The 24089-nt window shown below is 35.5% G+C and overlaps 1 protein-coding gene across 17 annotated transcripts; it reads right to left on the reverse strand.

The window, feature by feature from the left end:
- Window positions 1–1902: 1902 nt before the first annotated feature.
- On the reverse strand, window positions 1903–12214 carry LOC116007639 (putative pentatricopeptide repeat-containing protein At5g09950). Of its 17 annotated transcripts, none has more exons than XM_031248361.1 (13): window positions 12024–12214; window positions 11415–11470; window positions 10796–10918; window positions 9242–9365; window positions 8493–8593; window positions 4320–7770; window positions 4132–4232; window positions 3885–3977; window positions 3637–3687; window positions 3227–3395; window positions 2999–3141; window positions 2746–2811; window positions 1903–2420 (listed from the first exon to the last, which is right to left on the reverse strand). In XM_031248361.1, the coding sequence occupies exon 6, from the start codon at window positions 7699–7701 to the stop codon at window positions 4465–4467; it is 3237 nt and encodes a 1078-aa protein (XP_031104221.1). In that variant the 5' UTR covers window positions 7702–7770; window positions 8493–8593; window positions 9242–9365; window positions 10796–10918; window positions 11415–11470; window positions 12024–12214; the 3' UTR covers window positions 1903–2420; window positions 2746–2811; window positions 2999–3141; window positions 3227–3395; window positions 3637–3687; window positions 3885–3977; window positions 4132–4232; window positions 4320–4464. The 17 variants fall into 17 exon arrangements, with proteins under 17 accessions (XP_031104221.1, XP_031104219.1, XP_031104220.1 ...); XM_031248359.1 differs by having other exon boundaries at window positions 11415–11581; XM_031248360.1 differs by having other exon boundaries at window positions 11415–11589.
- Between the last annotated feature and the right edge of the window lie 11875 nt (window positions 12215–24089).

Genomic DNA, 24089 nt, shown 5'->3' on the forward strand with positions numbered 1-24089 from the left:
AACTCATGACCTCATATTTAGGAGAATCACTCTATACTACTTAACCACAAGATCTTTGACAATCAATCAAATTAATTAGTTGTAAAATTAGTATTATAAATACTACGGAGTACAATCTTTAATAGAACTGAAAAAGATTGGCTGATTGATTAAAGCATTCTAAACAGAAGTTATGACACTTAGGAGGAACCAGTAGAAAATTGAAATAGCCAAATAGGAGAAAATATATAAATACCGAAATTTTTTAGGTGTCTAGTTGCTGCTCGCTGAGGACGACAATGTCTGAGTCCACTGCTTGTCTACGAACGACGATGACACCAATTGTGAATCTGTCTCTGTGAGAAGGGAGAAGTGGAGAACGGTAACCAAATCGCACTACCACTAGGGATTTGGGGTTATATGTATATAAACTGTTGGGCTATTTTGTTGTTCCAAATTATTGACAAAAATATAAATTCCAGTCGTAGTCAAAATGGAAGAATCAAAGACCAAAATAAAGTCAGAATACAAGTCCCAGTCAAGGTAGGAAATCACATCCCCATATGGACTAAATATAAAGGATTTCTTGAAAAGCTATATAAAGATCCCTAGCTAGTCAGGAACAACAAACATTCAATTCCTTGTCTTATGTACTGCTGAGAAGTATTGAGAAGAAATTTTTCTAATTAGAGTTAGAGCATCCCTATCAGTTTGATATTTCGCACAATTCTTTATGTGCCATTAGGAGAGAGAATGGTGGACAACAAATAAAGAGAAAAAGAAAAAGAAACAAAAAAAAAAGTGAGGCTGACACTCTGCAAACAAAACAGACAGTGAAAGTAAAAAAAAAAAAAAAAAACAATGTATTCAAGCGCCCAGCTGGGCGTGCAGTGCACACGCCCAGCTGAGGGCATCAGTGCGCCTGACGCGCACTGATTGCTCTTGCTGCAAATTTTTTAAAAGTTAATTAAAGTTGAATGGGTCCCACTATGAACCTTCACTTGCAGGCATATGAACTCCTAATAAAACATCCTCCTACATCTGTTATAAACCATTACTAAGTTTTTAAGTCTGAAAAAATCCCACCCATATCTATTGATATAAATGCTCTTAGGTTTCAATAGTGAGATCAAATCAATTGACTCAAATACTCAATGCAAGTATGCAAATTAGCATTAATCTCAAACATCAATAAGAAAAAATATATATTAAAAATTGGATATTTCCTTCTTGGAAATGTAGTGCAACCCTACTTGAGCTTCTATTCATAGTTTCAATAACTGTGGTCTATTGAACCTCATGCATCTTCAAAATATCATGCTTACTACACAGGTAAGTAAAGAGTCTTTTTTTTTTTGTCATAAATCATTTAGTTATATTACATGTTCTTCTTTTTTTTTTATCAACTTCGTTCGTGAAAGGTTCAACTTTGATCAAGTAACCTGTAATTTATTAAAGAATAAAATACAAGAAAACTAAAAGTGTAAAAAAAAAATGACCGAGTAAGAGTATTTTAAGAACTTTTACATGATAGTTATAAAAAATAAAGAACCACATCAGATTTTTTATAGGTGCAAAATATGAATAAAATTTTTGTCTGAAAAGTCATTGAGAATAAATTTATTAAAAAAAATGAATCAAATTAATTAGCCAATGGATAAGAGATAAATTCAAAAAATAATTTGCATAGTAATGTCACTGGTGAAAATTTTGACATTTTTGACCAAATGAACTTGTACATTTCTAACCAACATTTAAGCATGTCATGTAATATAACTTAAAATATGAATAATGTTGCACACCTTTCCTAAAACTTCTTTTTTTTGGCATGCCACTACATGATTGGACTTGATTATTCGAATTGGCCAATTTGTGAATATCCAATGAATATGAGTTTTACTGTCACGTCAATAGATAAACTTAAGAAAGAAAATAGCATTATCATTAAAATATAATCTAAACGAAATATACTAACTTACATTCCAACCATGTTAACTAAATACAAGATAATCTTACATTTTCATAATTTCACATTATTATTACCTAAGATAATCCCATCTCCCGAGAACCAAATGCTCCATTATTCATATTTATGTTTCAGTCATACCCATACATCAACTTGAATCCCAATAATGTATTATTCTGTACAAACTGTGGCATTTCGATACAGACAGATGAACCATAACTCCGGTGGAACCATGACAAGATGACAAGCATTGGTGAGCCATACATCAGTGGTGTCCATTTTCCAACTCATCTGTGCATCCTCCTCCTGTAAAGTGAGACTTCAAACCTATCCAGCACTGATAATAATCGTGGTCCATGAAGGGCGATTCCAGCACCCATGGGCACACTCAGGGCACGAGGCATGACTCGAACATGAATGCCATCGTGCATGTGATTCTATGCGGCCCTGCTTCGTTTCCCAGGGCTATGGTTTTCTGTCATCATTGTAATGTTGTTAGATCATAGATGCCTCTCTGGGACTGGGAGCATTACAATGTGGCTAGATGTCTTTTCTGTGAGCATTGTAATGTTGTAAGATGTTTTTCCGTGAGCATTATAGTGTTGGATTGGAAGAATACTACAGCAGACAGGCTGTAACTATAAGAACAGAATGCTATTGTTGGTTGTTGAGAATAACATATATATAAAATAATAAATGTATAGTTTCACTATCAGTTTAAACTTTTAGTTAACACGAAACAAGTTATTCAATTCTGGAAGTATGGATGACGGGGGGGAGGGAGTGAGTAGATGTTTCACCTCATATGTTTTGGTATCGGGACCATGGGGAGTCATGCAGCTATGGAGGCTTGCACCACCTTTTGCCTGAAAACAGCAAATTGTGTTGAAATTCATGATTTATCACAAGTTCCTTCTATGATGAACAAACCTAGGTACTTTTAAGGATGTTCTATCAAGAAAGATCAAATGAACATTACCATAGGCTACCAAAACCAAGATTTCTTTTCACCCTCTACAGAGCAAAAACAACCAAAGAATTTGAAAAGTTTACCTAATATCCTCCATAGATCAGGCCCATACATTTTCGGTGGTAATATGGAGGACCAAAACTGTGTTCAGCAACCAACCATCGCCGTGGAAAAATGATAAAGTCCATCAATGCCACTCGTGCTTTATCTGTGGGTGCTGTCAAAACTGCATTTGGTTTTTGAAAATGAATCAAACAGAAGTTGCAATTCAATCTATCTAATAATACAAGACACCAAGTAACTGTTAATACCTGTGTTTATTGATGGATCACTGTGATCAAACAAAATGGTGTTGTAAGGGCAGAACTTGCTTGAATCAAACAAAACAGTATTGCTATTTAAAAACCCCAGTGCTTCATCATCCGTCTTTCCCCTTCTACTTTTCCATATTTGCTCAAAACGTGCATTTTTTGACAAATCCTAGAAATATTAAATACAACAATAAATTACAAATTTTATCAGAGGAATCTACCAGATAGGAAGAAAGAAATAAAAATATTGATAAGACATAAGAATCTTTTGATTGCTTAATTCTTGAAAGAAACAGGTTGATTTAATTTTAATTACTTCCATCACAGTTCACAAACTAAGAAATTATCTATTCAGAATAGCAATCGACCATAAGAAAGTTCCTCTAAAATGAGAAGTGTCTGAAGTTTACCTCTTGTTTTTGTTTAGCTTTTGCAAGAAGCTGATCTTGCCTTTGCATGTGCTACATTGAAAATGCACACAGCATTCACGTTAACACATTAAAATATTTGTCTGAAAGAGAGATGTTTTGCACATTTGGAGAATATAATACAGTGAATGAATACAAGCCTCAAAGGAATTCTCCCGCCATAGTTATCAGCAAAGAAAATAATGGGAAAACAGAAAAAATACATCATAAAATGGCATTATAATACTAACCACAAAAGACCGCACAAGATCAGCAGTGACTTCTGAGCAAGTTTTGGTCTCAACATGCTGTACAAGAATCCTTTTTCGTCTTCAATCTCTCTACTGTAACACAGTTGGAAGTGCATCATAGTATTAAAACTCAAATGCATTACAATAAATAGATACAGGTAGGTATATACATCATAATTTGAAGAAGGCATACATAAAAATCATGCATTTTGCTGGGAAGAAGGGGTGTTATAGAAGCTTCACAAACCTTTACTAGAAGAAGACTCAGAAATTGAGAGCTTCTCAAAGTCAATCAACGGGCGTTTATGTGGTCTCTAATTAATTTCAAGCCCTGCCAATTCACCAGAGCTGCAAAGAATTCAAAAACCAAACAAACTGAGCTTCGACGTGCCCCTCCCGTTGATCCAAACAAATTGGTCAGACTATGATCATTACCTTGTGTTAGCCAGTCATTCACAGTCTAAACAAACCCTCATAAGAATAGCATCTATGTGTGGCCTTCTCAATCTCCTTATCCCTGTGCCAAAGTAATGCTGCAATGGCAGCTTCCTGAATCCTGATAGAAGTAACTCTAGATCAATCACCAGTAATCATTACATGAGCACTTCCCATCAGCAAAATGATGAAACCTGATGGAGTCTCGTAGTATTATCTGCCTGCCAACAATTTGTGATATGTATTTGAAGGCATCATGACAATCCCCACAAATTCTGAGATTTTTCATTATTCTTATTGGCATCTCTGATTTGCGTGTAAGAACAAAAGCAACTGCAATTCTCTCACTGTGATAGCTCAGGAGTTCTTCCTTGTTCTCCAGATCAAGGTCATACAAAGCATATTTTATCTGCGGCACATACCCTACAAGCTTCATCTTTTTGTGCAGTTCCCTGAGGTTTTCATAGATTGCATCTGTATCCGGGTGAGATTTGTCACCAGCAACAAAAACGTGAATGCCATCTCTCATGCTGACCCAGCTGCATCCTTTTTCTTTCCTCGCTGTTGCTTCCCTCATAGAGCGTCGGGCCTGAGCAACATCTTCCCACTTCCCACCAGAGGCGTGCATATTCGCTAGAAGAACATAGTTTACTGCATTTTGAGGTTCCAGCTCCATAAGCATTTTTGCAGCCTTCCTACCTAGATCTCTTTTGCGACCACTAGCTCGACTGCATACCCCCAGAACAGTTCTCCAGATTAGCGTGTTAGGCCTTAATGGCATTGTTTGGATGAAGTCCTCCATCTTATCAAGCTCGCCTGCTCGACCAAGGAGATCAACCATGCAAGAGAAATGCTCAATTCGAGGGGTCAAATCATACACTCTGCTCATAGATTCAAAATGATCAAATCCTTGTTCGACGAGTCCTATGTGGCTACAAGCTGACAAGACAGCAACAAAAGTAACATGATCTGGTGGTTGGCCTTCAAGCTTCATTTTTCTGAAAACCTCTAGTGCTTCGTGTCCATGTCCATGCCTTGCATAACCAGATATCATTGAGTTCCATGAATAGACATTTCTTTCAGGCATTAATTTAAAGAATCTTGAAGCATAATCTATGCGGCCACATTTGGAGTACATGTCAACCAGGGCACTCCCAACAAAAACATCTGATACCAAACAAGCTCTAATCCCACACGCGTGGACTTCCATGCCACGCTCTAGTGTTGCAACTGAGGCACATGCACTCAGAACGGTAGAAAAGGTGAAGCAATCTAACCTCTGACCATTGTGCAGCATAAGCCAGATTAAACCCATGGCCTTCGTTAGGAGCTCATTGTGTATATAGCCAGAGATCATAGAGTTCCAACTCACATCATCTCTCCTGTCAGACATTCTAGAAAATATTTTTTCACAATCATCCATTTGCCCGCATTTCCCATAGCAAGTAAGAAATGCATTTTCAATAGCTACATCATCCATTGCATTGTATTTTAGTACCAGAGCATGAATTTGGCTAGCAAGACCAAGAAGAGAAAGGGATGATACTGCAGAAAGGACATTTATGAAAGTAACTCGGTTAAGTCTCCATCCAGTGCGCATCATTTCTATGAAATATTCTATAGATTCAAAAATAGATGCCTCAGAATCACTCAATGCACCAATTATAGAATTCCAAGAAACACGGTCATGTTCAGGCATCAAGGAGAATATTTTCCTGCATTCACAGATAAACCAAACATCAGCATACAATGCAAGGAGAGCATTAGACACTGACACATCCAAGTCAAGTCCCAATTTAATTGCTTCACAATGTATTCCACTGCCCATCTTGATCCAACCAAGGCTCCCACATGAACTCAAAGCACTGATCAAATTGAAGTTTGAAGGCATCATACCAATACTCCTCATTGTTCTGAAACCCCACACTGCATCTTCAAAGCACTCGTTCCGGTCAAGACCAGAAATTAAAGAATTCCAAGATGTTAAATCCTTATCAATCATGAGGTTAAAAACAGAACGAGCCTCTTCAATTGCACCACATTTTGCATACATATTAATTAGACCATTTCCAATAGCAACCTTGGAATCATACAAGCCAGTTCGGAGAGCATATGCATGTACTTCTTTACCTCTTTGTTTTCCTTCTTCCAACAAAGAGAATTCAGGGAAAGCACTCAAAAGAACAACAAAAGAGGAATAATTTATTTCAACCATGTCTCTTGTCTCAACAAAAACCTTAGCAGCGTCTTCTCCTCGCTTTAGTTGAATGAGTCCAACCATCAGACCGTTCATAGAAACTACGTTTCTCACGCCCATCTGCTTGAAAATCTTCAATGCAGTGTCAAGACAGCCAAACCTTCCAAAACTACAAACTAAAGCACTGCCCACATACAGGTCTTTTAAAAATCCAGATTTTTCAATTCTTCCCAATACCTGCTCTAGCAAAAGCAAACCACAATTACCATGAGAAGCAGCAGCGGAAATTAAGCTGCCAAAAGTGTCTTCAGTTGGTTTAGAATAAAATTCCATACTCTCATTTTGCATAAAGGAGAAAAGCTTGAAAGCAGAAGCAGAATCTCCTCTTTGAGAATAAAAGGAAATGATAGAATTCCAAGACACTGAATCCTTAGCTTCTATACCACAAAATACACTCCAAGCATATTCCCCAGGATCACCACAACACCTGTACATCGAAATCAACACATTGCAGATAACCTCATCAATCAAGTAGCACGTCTTCAAAACCAAAGCATGAATTTGCATCCCCAACCTAAGCCCACAAGCCCCTAAAGATTGACAAGCCCTTAAAGCACTACCAAAAGAATAATGGTTAGGAACAAATCCCGAACGCACCATCTGTCGAAGACTTTCACAGGCCTCATTGGGCATGTCATTCTTAGCATACCCTGTGATCAAACTAGCCCAGGTAATCGCATTCCTGTCAGGCATCTCGTCGAACAGGTCACGTGCAGCAGCCATATCACCATTTTTCACATACAGATGAATAAGGTAATTACACAAAAACAATTCTTGACTATACCCATTCTTCACAATTTCCAAATGCAGATGTTTTGCGTCATTTACAGGAATCAAGAACCGGTACTTCTCAACTAAATAACCGTACTTTCCAGAAAACAAGGCCGAGAAAGAGGACTGTATTTCAGGTAAAGCTGTCGTCCCAAAGTGGTTGGAAGCACTGCTTTGACTTGATGCATGGTTGAAGTTATAGCGATCTTGGAAGGATTCTTTGGCTAGCTGTGGGTTGGTGGCGATGGGACGATGAATGTGTTGTTCCTCTATGTGAAGGATGGATGCAGCGAATGTATTGAAACTCAGAGTGGTGGTTGGGTTATAGTAATACAATCTTCTGCGCATTAACATGGTGATTGATGGGAGAGCTGAAAAGCGCTTGCTCACCTCATCTCAGTCTTTGCCGCCATTTTCACTCTGCTGATATTTGATTTTTGATAATACCCTTAATTAGATTAAAATGTCAAGAAGTTTATGGAAAACAAAGACAGGCCAATGCGATTTTAATCATAATAAAGAAATGTTGTGTGTACTCAAAAAAAAAATGTTGCGCATATGAAATTCATAAATTTTATTGTTAGAGCAACCTCAATAGTGAGGTTTTTGGGATGGCTTTTGAGGTGCCAACTAAGAAAGAGAGGAGGGAAAGAGAAGAAGAAAACATAAAACTCCTGGAGGGCCCCACAAAAAACCCCACTTATAGGAGATACCCAATTCTTCTCTCTCCTCCACATAAACGGTGTTGTCCTCAAAAACCGTGAAAAAACCACTATTGTGGTTGGCCTTATAGCTCAAAGAAGCACATGTTTTCCACGTGCTTATGCCTTATGGACTCCAGGCCAAGAAATAATCGACCAGCCAAAATTTTTCAAAAATTAATCAATTCAAAAATATATTGGTATAAACATCATTAATACATCGAAGAATTCTTCAAGAAATTCAATGGTTTCATTGGATTGCAATTCCAAAAGATGAATAATTCAATCAATCAAGTTAATTAGTTGTAAAATTAGTATTATAAATGCTACCATCTTTGATAGGACTGAAAGAGATTGTCTGATTGATTAAAGCATTCTGAACAGAAGCCATGGCACTTCGAAAGAACCGGTAAGAAATTGAAACAGAAAAAAACATATAAATACCGGAATTTTTCTGGGTGTCTGGCTGCTGCTCGCTGAGGACACCGCCGCCGAAGTCCGCTGCTTGCCTACGAACAACGACGACACCGGTTGTGACTCTGTCCCTGTGAGATGGGAGAAGTGGAGAACGGCAGCCAAATCACACTGCCACTAGGGATTTGCGGTTCAATTGGGGTCTTGGGGATTTGGGGTTATATGTATATAAACTGTTGGGCTATTTTGTTGTTCTAAATTATTGGCAAAAATATAAATTCCAGTCGTTGTCAAAATGGAAGAATCAAATACCAAAATAAAGTTAGAATACAAGTCCAGTCAAGGTAGAAAATCACATTCCCATATGGGCTAAATAGAAAGGATCTCTTGAAAGGTTATATAAAGATCTCCAGCTAGTCAGGAACGACCGGCATTTAATTCCCTATCTTATGTATTGAGAGTGAGAAGTATTAAGAAGAGAGAATTTCACTTAGTAGTAGTACTAGAGTTAGGTTTCAATAGAGAATTAAACCTAACTCTCAATACTACTGGAACTTAAGTAGTTACTGGAATTTAAATTCCACTAAATATTACTGGAAGGGCAGTGAACTGGAAAACTACTCGAATTTAAACTCAGAAATTGCAGTAAATTGGAATAAATGCCTAATACAAAGCTCATTAAACATTTAAACCAATTGATGAATATTCTTCCTCAAACAAAGAACATATTAACATAATTTCTGATTTCACACCAAAAAAAAAAAAAAGTAGCCCATTACCTCTCTGGTCGCCTGTTGGTCTTCAAGGGCGGTAGACGGCGGTCAGGCTATGGTGGCGAGGAGCAAGGAGACTGGAGAGTGAGGGACTGACGACGGCGTGCATGCGTCGCTGCCCGTTGGCTCCCTGCGACAAAGAATGAGTAGCAGAGTAGGAATGCGATTACGATTTGTGATTTTAATTTATTATATATATATAGATAACCAAACGGTCTTCGATTAGGTTAAAAACCGAATTGTTCGATCCTTTTAAAACATGTACCGATCGGTACTTCAATTTTATACCTAACCGAACTGGTTCGGTTCGGTAAGCCCACCCCTAATTAACATTAGCTTAAAATTATAATTATAATTTAACAATAATGAATTATTTGTATCTAAGTCTTATTCTGTTGCTAGAATTAGTTTTAAATTATAATTATAATATTTACAAATGATGTTTGTTCTTTTTCGTATTTATTCTGATTCCCACATATAAGTAATAATTTGTTGAAGGAAAGTAACTTGAAATACCTATTATGCTATTATTTTTAACAATTCAAAAGTCCATTTAACAAAGAGGGGAAAACTCGTCACTTTTAAAATAACTGAGGAACGAAATGTGAATACTTGAATAATTTAAGAGAAAAAGAAAGTGTTATAATTCATGAAGAAAAAGTGTCATTTTTCCTTTGATTAATTCGTGGGGAAGGTTCTTAACCACTATCTTTTTACTTGTCAATATCCATGGTAAGTTTGTGAAATTCCTGACTCTACTATTTTTTTGTTTAATTAACTTTTTTACTACATTTTAAGAGGTTAGATATTAAATTCGTGAGCTCATGTCAAAAAAATTCAAGACCTTTGGTCTTATTTAGGTAACTAGTTTTACACGCGCAATAATGCTCAATATTTATTTTTAAATAAGTACTTCAAAGTATAACAGCAACTAAGAAACTCCATTCAACCATTTACAAGTAAATATAGATTTACAATAATCTTCATTTAATTCAATCTGTAACTTCAACTTCAACTTAATATTAATATTTGTTCACCCTACCGGCATACATTAATGAAATCTTTATCTTGAATCTCAATAAATTGCATTTGCAATCAGTAGCCAATATGCTTAACTTTCACAACATTCCAGTTATTGAATTATTTTTACAAACCCTCTTCATGACAATTATGAAGTAACTTATGGGGCTATAAATATGCAAAACCTTTAACCTCAAAAACCAGTGTAATTCTTGGCAGATTGATATGGAATAAACAAAACAGAAATAACAAATGAACTACTCCTACAATAGAAAAATACAACATCAAAGTTATCCAACGAACAGTATACTTCAATATAATTTACCTAAGCACAGTATAAACTACTGCAATTTCCCAGAAGTTCAAATGCACATTGAAACACAAACTTTTTCTAAAATAAATAATAAAATTAAAGAATTCATGAGATCCAGAACCATTTGTTCATCAATAAATCTGAAATCTTCACTATATTGATCATGTAACCGAAAAATTTCTCTAGATCTTACGTGAATTGGAGTGTAAGATTAATTAGAGGTTTACCTGGAACAGATAATGTAACCGGATCAGCAAATCAGATCAGAGGAAAACGCTGCGAACAGGAAAGGAGAAATGGTAGCTAGCCGGTAAACCTTAACACAGTAAACTATAACCGACGATCGAATCCTATAATCAAAGAGAAACACAAAACACATCAATATTTACAAAGAATGGAAAAAGATATGTCTTTACTTCAAATATACACAATGAGCATTAAATTATATAGCATTCTAGAGTATATTTGAGAAATGGAAAAAATACAGTCTTTCTTCTGTCTTTTTTTTTTTCTTTTTTTTTTTTACATTAATGGAAAAAAAGTTGTAAGTGCACAAGTAAATATGCCATTATAGTGAAACAAAGTTGACAACTTTGTATAACAGCATTAATATTCATCGAAATTTCCACTTATGCTCACAACAGAAACTTGGGAAATAAAAGTGAATTGCAGAAAATCTTCAAAACACCAAGTGCAGTACAAAAATATATTAAATCAAACAAAAATAAATATATATATATATATAACATTAAAAAAAATAATAATAATAAAAAAAAAAAGAAGAAGAAGAGAGGGAGAGAGACTTATCACCGAATCAGATATAAAGGAAATTTCTTTTTTTCGTACCAGAAGATGAACAAATCCTAGACAGATTCCATGCACTTTTGATCTTTTGACAATATCTGCGATGCAGTTGGCTCTGTTAGTCCAGCCCTTGGCTCTTCCACATCCATCTGGCCAATTCAAGTAATCCTTTCCTCCACCCAAAAAAAACCTTTCCCTTTCCCCCTTCACTTTGGAACTAAGAACCATTAATTTACCTACCAGTTACAACTAAAGCCTCAAGCAGTGACTTACTTATTGCCAGAAATAACAATTTACTTTGCTCGACTGCAGTAACTATTCTGACAAACCAATTCATTTTCAGAATTTGTTTATGATATCTTCTAGTTAAGACAACAAACATAAAAATTTACACACACAAGGAAAAGGATAGTGGAGCCAGTCAAGAGGCAAAGATAATTAAATGCAGATAAAAACACAGGAAGGATGAAATTTTGGTAGCATGGGAAAATCAACATCAAAATCCTTAGAATAAACCTAAAACAGACAAAAACTCAACTCACTCAAATACTCAAATTGCAGACAAATTAGTGAAAAAATAACCAAACGGATTGCAGACAAATTAGTGGAAAATAAACAAACGGATTTCAGGATAAGATTTGAACTAAAAACCTGTTTCGAGCAGCTAAACAGGGAGCGGATTTCAATTGTAATAGCTTCGGTTAATTTCAAAATCAACAATTGTCCTCCAATCGTCTCGGAAGCGTCTCACCAGCGCTCCGCCGTCTCGCGCCGTTCGATGGGTTGGGAAGCTCGAGCACAGGGAGCGGATACCCTATTAACGCAAAAACAATCAACGGAAAACTAAAACTATTAACGGAAAAAGTTTACAAGGTGGGAATGTGGGATATTTAAATTTGGAAAAAGTGTCAAATAGGCCACTGAACTTATAGCTTTTGTGCAATTGGGCCATTGAACTTAAAAAGTGTGCAATTCAACCATCAAACAAGCAAAATTTGTGCAATTGAACCATTTTACAAAAATTTTTAATTCAATTTGAGTTAAAAACATTTCAATATTGACTCCCAACTAAGTATGGTAGAAGAAAATGCCACTCTTAATACATATATGTTAGTAATATAATTGGATTTTACCAAAAATTTTTGTAAAAATGGTCCAATTGCACAAATTTTGATTGTTTAATGGTTGAATTGCACACTTTTTAAGTTCAATGGCCCAATTGCACAAAAGCGATAAGTTCAGTGGCCTATTTGACATTTTTTCCTTTAAATTTTGGCAAAAATTTGTGTGAGACTGTCTCACCATGAGACGGATCGGTCAAGATGCAAATGTAGCACTTATATGCACAAATGTCATACTTATATGCTCAAATGTAATACTAATCAGAAATAAAATTTTTGTTACTTATACGGGTAAATGTAATACTTATAAGGGAAAATACAATACTTTTACATTTCGATTTAAAAATATTACATTTTTCCTCAAAAGTATTATATTTGCCCTTATAAGTAAGGGGCACTTGTCAACATTACTTATTATGAAATATGTATTACTTTTTCTCTTATAAGTAACAAAATTTGTATTCTTGATTAGTGTTATATTTGAGCATATAACTATGACATTTGCACATATATGTATGAAATTTGCATGGTGATTTGACCCGACCCGACCCGTCTCACGAATAAGGATCCGTGAGACGGTCTCACACAAGTGTGACCCTTTATATATATATATCATGGTTGCAGTAGGCGCTAGGCGCTAGTCTAGCGCCTAAGCGGTCTAGGTGGCGCCTAGGCGGTTCTAGGCGGCGACCTATAAAAACAAAAAATTAATTCATATGTGTGGGTGTATGTCATATATTATATTATATATATTATATATATCTCTCTTACTTCTCTTACTTATATAAATAAATTTAAATATATATAAATATAATAATAAAATTAACGAAGCCGACTCGCTCGAGTTAACTCGGCTAACGACTCTGCCGAGTTGGGCGAGTTAACTCGGCCAAATTCGGCATAGTCGGCCGCCAACTCGGCCAAGTTAGGCGCTAGGCGGCCGGCCACCTAGGCGGACGCCTAGGGAGCAATTCGCCTCGGTCTAGGAGCGCCTAGCGCCTAGGCGGGTGCTTAGGCGGCCTAGGCGGGGCTTTTTGCAACAGTGATATATATATATATATATATCCCTGTTGCAAAAATCCCCGCCTACGCCGCCTAGGCACCCGCCTAGGCGCTAGGCGCTCCTAGACCGAGGCGAATTGCTCCCTAGGCGTCCGCCTAGGCGGCCGGCCGCCTAGGCGGACGCCTAGGGAGCAATTCGCCTCGGTCTAGGAGCGCCTAGCGCCTAGGCGGGGGCTTAGGCGGCCTAGGCGGGGCTTTTTGCAACAGTGATATATATATATATATATATCCCTGTTGCAAAAATCCCCGCCTACGCCGCCTAGGCACCCGCCTAGGCGCTAGGCGCTCCTAGACCGAGGCGAATTGCTCCCTAGGCGTCCGCCTAGGCGGCCGGCCGCCTAGGCGGACGCCTAGGGAGCAATTCGCCTCGGTCTAGGAGCGCCTAGCGCCTAGGCGGGGGCTTAGGCGGCCTAGGCGGGGCTTTTTGCAACAGTGATATATATATATATATATATCCCTGTTGCAAAAATCCCCGCCTACGCCGCCTAGGCACCCGCCTAGGCGCTAGGCGCTCCTAGACCGAGGCGAATTGCTCCCTAGGCGTCCGCCTAGGCGGCCGGCCGCCTAGGCGGACGCCTAGGGAGCAATTCGCCTCGGTCTAGGAGCGCCTAGCGCCTAGGCGGGGGCTTAGGCGGCCTAGGCGGGGCTTTTTGCAACAGTGATATATATATATATATATATCCCTGTTGCAAAAATCCCCGCCTACGCCGCCTAGGCACCCGCCTAGGCGCTAGGCGCTCCTAGACCGAGGCGAATTGCTCCCTAGGCGTCCGCCTAGGCGGCCGGCCGCCTAGGCGGACGCCTAGGGAGCAATTCGCCTCGGTCTAGGAGCGCCTAGCGCCTAGGCGGGGGCTTAGGCGGCCTAGGCGGGGCTTTTTGCAACAGTGATATATATATATATATATATCCCTGTTGCAAAAATCCCCGCCTACGCCGCCTAGGCACCCGCCTAGGCGCTAGGCGCTCCTAGACCGAGGCGAATTGCTCCCTAGGCGTCCGCCTAGGCGGCCGGCCGCCTAGGCGGACGCCTAGGGAGCAATTCGCCTCGGTCTAGGAGCGCCTAGCGCCTAGGCGGGGGCTTAGGCGGCCTAGGCGGGGCTTTTTGCAACAGTGATATATATATATATATATATATATATATATATATATATATATATATATATACTTACTTACTTATACTTACTAATAAGAGCCAAAGTTAGTCCTATAACAAGAACTAAAAAATGTCCGTCAAATTATTTGATAAAATAAATGGTTCAAATTATTTTAATTTTAATTTTTTTTTATTTTCCTAATTTACTATCTATTATATTATTTTATCCCTAAAATTTAAGGGTCACACTTGGGTGAGACCGTCTCACGGATCCTTGTTTGTGAGACTGGTTGGGTCGGGTCAAAGCACCATGCAAATGTCATACTTATATGTGCAAATGTCATACTTATATGCTCAAATATAACACTAATCAATAATACCATTTTTGTTACTTATAAGAGAAAAAGTAATATATTTTTCATAATAAGTAATGTTGACAAGTGCCCTTACTTATAAGGGCAAATATAATACTTTTGAGGACAAATGTAATACTTTTAAATCGAAATGTAAAAGTATTGTATTTTTCCTTAAAAGTATTACATTTATCCTTATAAGTAACAAAAATTTTATCCCTGATTAGTATTACATTTGAGCATATAAGTATGGCATTTGTGCATATCAGTGTTACATTTGCATCTTGACCCGACCCGGCCCGGCCCGACCCGTCTCATGGTGAGACGGTCTCACACAAGTTTTTGCTTTATGCTTTTGGTTTCATATATATATCGCAAATGCATATACACATGATTTATAATGGCTTGGTGGTTTTATCTTGTGTTATTATGTTTGAGGTTCTTGATTTGAACTTTGTTGGTTTTTGTTATATTAGTTCTTTCCAAAATTTTATTATCTGGAAATAATTATTTCTTTAAGTATTGAAATGGGAAATTTATTGTGTTTTAAATGTTATATGTGGAATATTATGAAATTTGTGAAATACTTGGATGTATGTACATATTATTTATACTTGGTAGTATTTGGTGAGTTTATAAATATTCATTGAAATTATGATATATTTGTGAAATACTTGGATGTATGTACATATTATTTATACTTGGTAGTATTTGGTGAGTTTATAAATATTCATTAAAATTATGATATATTTGTGAAATTATTATGAAATTTGTGAAATACTTGGATGTATATACATATTATTTATACTTGGTAGTATTTGGTGAGTTTATAAATATTCATTGAAATTATGATATATTTGTGAAATTATGGTATGTGGTGAAATCACGGAATGTGATAGAATTGTGATATATTTGTGAAATTATGATATTTGGTGAAATTATATGAATTTTAGAGATGTTATACATTTTGGAGAAAATATGAATTTGGTAAAATTATGGTATTTGGAGAAATTGTGAAATGTGGATGTGGCATTTGATGGAGGTAGTGGCAGGGTAGGTTTTGGTTGGAGTTGCGGGATTCCTATGGGGAGTTCTTAGCTGCCATGGTGGTTCTGGCTGTTGTGGCGAGTGACGCTCAGTTGGCAGAGGCTTTAGGAATTCGATAGGCATTGAGTTGGTTGAAGGAGATGGGTGTGAAGGAGGTGGATGTGGGAGACATATGCGGATGTGGTGTTCGATGCATGGCGTGGTGAGGCGGGAGAGTCTTATTTTGATCTTATTATTGATGATATCAAAGTTATTGCAGCCTCTATTGATGATATGCATGGCATTTCTCTTTTGTTAAGCGTTCGAAGAACCAAGTCACCCATTTACTAGATAAGGAGTCTGGTTCTTTGCATTGTCTGATTGTGTTGTTTGGTTTGATATTCCTCCTACTTTTATTATAAGCTCTTTGTTTCGTGATAATGAAAGTTAGTTTTGTTTTGTTATATATATATATGAGTCATTTTCCAGAAAATGTCTTCATTTTCGGTGTTTGGATATACTCTGGAAAACTGTCTGTGTGTATTTGGTTCATTTTCCGGAAAATTAGTAGAAATGTATAATTATATATTTTTATTATTTTATTTAAAATATAAAAATATATAAACTAATAATATTTATTAGAAATTAGAAATAATTTTTTTTTTCAAAAAAAGTCCCACGAAGCCATTTTCTGTTCCCGGAAAATGACTTCCTAATTTTTTGTCTGGAAGTCATATTTCGAAAAAATGAACTCATTTTCCGTGGTCAACGAAAAATATTTTCCGTCGATCACATTTTCTGGATGTTGCCAAACACCAATAACCTGAAAAATGATTTTCAAAAATCATTTTCCGCGTTACCAAATACACCATTAGAAAAACATCATTTTTCTTCACCCCTAGAAATTCAATCTTTTGAAAAAAGAAACAATCGTTTTCAAAAAAAAAAAAAAAAAACAATCAAGTCAAACCACCAACTACCTCCAACTAACCGTCGCAGGAACTCAACCTCACTAAAACCAAGGTCACCCAAATCAGAATATGGCCAACCACTGGCCTAGAGCTAATCAACACAATGATTTCCCTATCTCTCCACAATACGAAAGACCTCAAAGTACAACAACATTGTACAGCTCTCAAAAAAGTGTTTGATTCAAGACATTTTATATATATATACACACACATTAATAAGAGTCAATAAAATTAATAAAATTTTATCTATAATGATGTATAAGTTTATAATTGGTCATAAGAGCATCTTTGTCCGCTCTTTATTTTTTTACGATTTTTTATATGACAATTAAGAGAGACAGGAGGGATGAAAAAAGGGAAGAACAAGAAAAAAAAAAAGGAAAAAACAAAGAAAACATAACTATTAAAAAAAAAAAAGAGAGAAGGGGCTTACGCGCCCGCACTTGTGCGCTCAACACGCAAGACAAGCAAAGCTTTAGAGCATGAATATCAGCGGTTATTTCCGGGTGATTGGAACAGTGTTCTGTACAGGTGGAGGAGAGATAGTTAGGAAAGAGAAGAAAAGAATCACTCCGCAAATGTGGGTTTATGGTATAGTAACTTTGTACCAAACGAATCAATGGCTTGTTGCGCCTGACGCGCGTTAGGCGCAACAAGCTCGCCCAGCGGGCGCGTCAGGCGCGCCTGACATCCATTTTTTTTTTTTTAGTTTTTTTTTTTTTCTAAAATCAGATTTGTTTAATATTTTTTTTTCTCCCCTCCCATTTTCTCTTTCCTAATCACATTTACAAAAACTCATCATATACCGTGAAATAACCCCATTTATGAGGATGCTCTTATAGCTTTTATCTTTCTTACTGAGCCCCACAAAAAATCATTTCTCATACAAATACAATTTAGGAAAAAGTGTCAAATATGCCACTGAACTTGTCGCTTTTGTGCAATTGGGCCATCGAACTTAAAAAGTGTGCAATTCAATCATCAAACAAGCAAAATTTGTGCAATTGAACCATTTTTACAAAAAATTTTAATTCAATTTGAGTTAAAAACATTTCAATATTGACTCCCAACTAGTGTGGTAGAAGAAAATGCCACTCTTAATACATATATGTTAGTAATATAATTGGATTTTACCAGAATTTTTTTGTAAAAATGGTCCAATTGCACGAATTATGTTTGTTTGATGGTTGAATTGCACACTTTTTAAGTTCAATGGCCCAATTGCACAAAAGCGATAAGTTTAGTGACCTATTTGACACTTTTTCCTACAATTTATTATCTTTCATCTCTCCTCTCTCCTCCAAATAATTATCTCTTACTTTCCACTTATAAAAAAATCATGAAAAAAAAAAAACATTGATTTACATGTTTCCCTTTTTCTTTTTTTCTTTGTTTTTTTTCACCCAAAAAAATGCAATTCATATGACGGAAATAATACTGTACAAGTATATTTGATATGTTCCTATTTATTAATTGTTACGGGGTAATATATTTTTTTTGAAAGAATATTTGATATGTTCCTATTTATTAATTGTTACGGGGTAATATATTAATAATATTATTAATTATTGTGAAAGTATAATACATCTTCTTTTTTTTTAATATACGGAGTATCATTATTATGAGGGTGATGATACACTTAAGCAGAGCAGCCACATGGTTCAAATTATCACCACCAGCACTCAATCATTTCACACATTATTGAACTATTTAATAATTTATATGTGTAGAATTTTGGAGGCATCATACTCTGTAATTCATTTGCATTTTCCTTATCCTTTTTAATCATTATTTTCTAACTTTAATTTCCTTATTATATATAGCATTTATTAATACTCTGTAATTATTATTGCACATGATTGGTTACGTTCCTTTTACAATCCAACGATTAGTCACGGTAAAAACTCTGGGTTACACCAAAAAAAAAAAAAAAACCTCTCATAATACTTTTTTGTTTTCTTGTCCACAAATGGTCAAATTATCTTACTTCCAGACTCCGTACACCAGCCTAACAAGATAGTAAATGTTTAAATCACAATAACACAATGGTCTATTAGGTGGGAGGACCAGCATCTAACGCCTCCAAAGAACCACCACATGGGTGTAACTCCCACAGTGCACCTGTCAAGACTCGATCATGTATCATTACCCACAACTTTTTAGTTTTCTTGGCCAGAACCTTTGTTAGCAATTACGGTTTTTTTTTTTTTTGGTAAATCAAAATTTTATTGTCAAGATCAATGCAATTTTAAATTTTAAAAATATATTACCTTCTATTATTTTTTTGGGTTAACTGTACTAATATGTGTATTATTTGATAATCGTAGAAAATAAATTATGTTAAATGGTAACACTTGTATTTGGCGTGCTCAAAGTTTCCATGTTACTTTCATTTTTTTAAAAAAAACTTATGTGATTAGAATATATGTAAAGTTTAAATGAAACTAATGAATATCATAGTAGGATGGACTAGAATAACAACTTTGGTATATAAATATTAGGATCAAATTGTCTCATGCTTGTAAGTTGTATTTGAGATTTGAGAAACTCATTTAACCCTTTTGATTTGCATATTTAGGGGCAAAAAGTATAATTAACTTTATGGATGTTTTTCTTCATATATAATTTCAATTCATTCGATCTGTTAATCACAGTTGCTATAAATAAAAAAAATAAAAGGTAAAAGTGAAAAGAATTCATAATTGTACATAAAGTAACACAATGTACAAGGAGTAATGATGCATTGTCATCTTAATTTTCACATTCTTAAATGATAATATTTGATTAATTCCTTTTATATTTAATTAATAAAAAAATCATTTTTATCCATGGTTACAAATTAAATGAGATAGCCTTTGTCTTTCCCTCTTAACCTAACCCTGAGAATGCAAGCATTATTACCTCTTACATAAATTTTAGAGTTAATAAGATATAAATTTCAGTTTATATGAGTTTGAAGATCGAACCCCGGTGGTAGGATATATACTACCTTGTAATATATACAGTTAATAGTACTAAAAAAAATCATTCATTTAGTTATAGCTTCCATTCAAAAGTGAATCAAAATATAATTTTAATTTACAAGAAAATTGGTAGTCGCTATCCGAAAGTGCACATTGAGTGAAACTCGCCTTGTGACGGTACTAATCGACAAAAGATTATAAGGAGATATACCAACATAAGTTGTTCATAATTGACCACCTTAAAGTCTCAAACCATGAAAGTCAATAAACAGTTCACCAAAAAAAATCACTTGAAACCTTGTAATTACAATCTAATTTTCTAATCAACTTATAATTTGACCATTGTATTGAAATGTAAAAGCTAAGTATGCAATTGAATCACTTTACTAAAACTACTTGTACAATATAATTACTATAATAAATTAGCATGTTATATAATTAAACTATTACAGTATAATGACTTATTTTCTATGTGGCGGGGCATTAACATGGCACTAATGTAGACTAAAATAATTAATTAATTAATTATATATAAAATATTTTATATATATATATATATATATATATATATATATATATATATAATACTACTTTTTTTTTTTCTTTTCATCTTTGGTAGCCTGATGAGTGATGACCTCTACCGTCTAAATCCATCACCATCACTCTCTGTCCATATCTGAATTGGATGGTGGCAAAGTAGGCGGTGGTGGTGGTGACAATACATGAAACAAAAGTAGAAAAAAGAATCATGGCATATAATTGAGTGAGTGTGCAGAAAAAAAGAGTTAATACCAATTGTGATCTTTCGGCTATTATAATATTCTTATATTTAATTTTATATTTTTAATTTAATCATTCGTGATCTTTTAACTTTCAAATTTAACGATATATGGTCTTCTAATTTTTAAGTTAATCACTTATAATCCTTCAACTTTCAAATTTTTAATTAATTTTGGTCCTAACTTTAATTTGCCTTTACTTACTAACTTTCAAATTTTTAATTTGTTCTGGTCTTAACTTTGCTTTTATATTATGGCTTTATTTAAACTAACAGAATGATCACTCTGGTTAAATTTAAAAGTTGAAGGACCACGAGTGGTTAAATTAAAAGTTTATGATTAAATGTGACAGTGTCATGCATTATACTCGGAGGACCCTAACTGGTATTAACCCATGAAAAATATTCATGTCAACTAAAAATAATTAAAAGAAAAAAAGTTCAACTTTGAAATTTTGAATGAGAATGTCAGCACAATATGACCCAATTAATTCTACGGGAGGTTATTTGGCTCTTATTGTTAAGAGAAATTCATGGTGTATATCTTTTTCAAGTTCAAACAACACAATTATGTTGACTTTAGTTCATTTATGTCATTTATTTTTAAAAATCATAATAAAGTATATATCATAAATAAGTATTTATTAATTTAAACGCGCATCAGCGCATGAAAGTTCTTAATTATATTCTAATGACGCTTCATCTTTACATTTATTCACCTTAATATGATAATTTATCTTTCTTTTTTTTTTGGAAGGGACGATAATTTATATTTTATTTCATTATTAATGTACAGTACAGTTGTACACAATTATAAGGTGACAATACATAAAATATTTTACATACTCTAAATTATTTGTGAGATTTAATAAGTCTAGCATAGAAATGTGCGATTCACTATGTTATAGTTTGAAAAGGAAAGTCAGAGATTTTGTTTTCTTTATTTAACTAAACCAAAATGTAACCAAACAATAAAATAAAACTAAAGACAAAGATCTAAAACATAACATAATATATCCAATAATAACATACTGATAAAGTTGGTGTCTGTTGAACTATGAAAAGTCTCATTTTATGTGGTTTTGGTGTTACATATATACTGATATGGATAAATACAAAGGCAGTAAATGGAAGAGAAATAGTATTATTAATCACGATAGAAGACCGAGTACAACGATGTTTAGATGATCCAGTCCGATTAGTAGCTTAGCTCGGATGGTCGATAGTGGGCCTACAGAACTCCGAGCTAATTAGTTGTTTTTCTCTCACCCTCCAAAAGTCCTTCTCTCTTCCATAAATGATGTATTTATAGGTGGAGAAAAAGACAAGTTCTGCCCTCTCAGCATGGGAAGCACGTGGCGGATATGCATAGGACTGACTCCGGGCGGAAATAAGATCATACACGTGGTGATTCTGATTAGATGCCCATCAATCAACTATCACCTTAGCTCGGCAGCTCGGTGAGGAACCTTCAGACATCTCCCAAGGCAAAACCATAGGCCCTCTTGAACCAACTGGCCTCCCCGATCATATACAATCCAACAAACTCATCTCATATAATTATCATTGTAATAACATAGAGAGAGGGAGAGGTAGGTGAGCAAACAATGAATCAATTACATAATCGATCAGTTTTTTAAGAAATAAAATTTCAAGTGCAAATCTCCCTTATTTTTATTTTTATGGGCGAATTGAACAAATTAAAGTTTTTGTTCTACTTCTGAAGCAGGTTCTCAAACGTCAAGCCCAACTTGTGAAGCGTAGATTCCCTTTTTAGGATATTGAGCTTCATCTCCTCTAGTTCCTGCCTACACGCCTCCAATTCAGCAAGCTGACTCTCACTCAACTCAATCTTGGATCCATCAAGTGCAGTCGTCTCATTCTGGCATCCATCAAGTGCAATCTCATTCTCATTTTGGGATCCATCATCAAGTGCAGTCTCATTATTCTGGGATCCATCGTCACTGTAATTTTGGTCTACTCCCAAGACCTTATTATCACATGGTTCTTCATTGATCTTCTGGAGCTCGTTCCCAATCAAGGCATAGCCATAGGTCCGTAATAGTTGTGCGCGATTGTCCGCTATAATCTTCTCCAACTCAACCTTTTGACTTTTCAAAACAGCAATCTTACGACCTTGTTTATTGAGTAAATCTTTTACGCCATGTGTCATCTCTATAACTCTGCGTTCAAATTCATCAAGTGCAGCCTGGGATTGGGATTCATCAACTGCAGTCTCAGACTCCATCACCTCCGATCCTCGGGACTTGTGGAGATGGAGTAGTGGCTAATCTGGCAGTCTAGGTGAGAGACAGATCGAAGCGAGAGCGTTTAATTTGAGGTGAGGAGTGAATTAAGTTGAGACTCTCAAATCAGCTTTATCTACATAGGTAATTCGAGTTTCGATCGAATTCAAAAACCCTAAACTGAACCGATTAATAACATTTTTTACGGAAGATTAAGTTAGGAGATCGAGTTGATGGTTTATATTTTTGAAGACATACACAATCACTGTTTGTGCACAGATACATTTACAAGCTTATATTGAGGGAGGAGATGCACAAATAATAATTGAAAAGCTTTGTAAGAAGAAAGAGGTATGCACCGGTTTTATTTTTTGTTTTATTTTTTTGTTTTATTTTGTATTTTTTACAACTCTATCTTGATGAAGAAAACAGGTTGTCATGGCTCTTTTGGGCCGACCCTATTGCACGGCGAAATTACTTGTCTGTCTGATGGACAATTTTAATATGCCATCGCAAGTGCATGAATCACTGTAGTAATATATAGTATGCAAAGCAAGGGTTGAACCCACAAAAAATACGATACAATGCAATGAACTAATCAAATAAAATTCACTCTAAATAAATTGAAGTAATCAAAATGAGATAAAACGAGATCAACTAAGGCTTTCCACAATAGTCATTTTGTCACCGATTTTTGAGGAGATCTTTGCCACATTAAAAGAGAGAAGAGGTGAGATGCTCATGCAAATGAGAGGCTTTTGCAGTCAAGTGGATCCACCTAAGTTGATCTTGCGCCTTGAGAGCTCGCGTGAAGGCTACAAGTTGCGCCTGGCACGTGCCCGCCGCCCGCTGGACGCGTTATAAGTCTGTTATAACACATATGGGCTGGTGGTTGTTTTCTAGAAAAGAGGTTAGCAAGTCAACCTACAAGAGAGTGCGATTGTGATAAATAGCCTGTGAGGCAGGATGTATTTTGTTTTTTTTTTTTTGAAAAACAAAAGATATTTCCATTAATTTGGAAAAAAAGAATGAATACACTTACAGCACGTTTGGTTTACATAATGAATTTGGAGGGAATAGGAATATTATTCCATAAGGAATGGA

This window comes from Ipomoea triloba, chromosome 15 (assembly GCF_003576645.1).
Source record: "Ipomoea triloba cultivar NCNSP0323 chromosome 15, ASM357664v1".
NCBI lineage: Eukaryota > Viridiplantae > Streptophyta > Magnoliopsida > Solanales > Convolvulaceae > Ipomoea > Ipomoea triloba.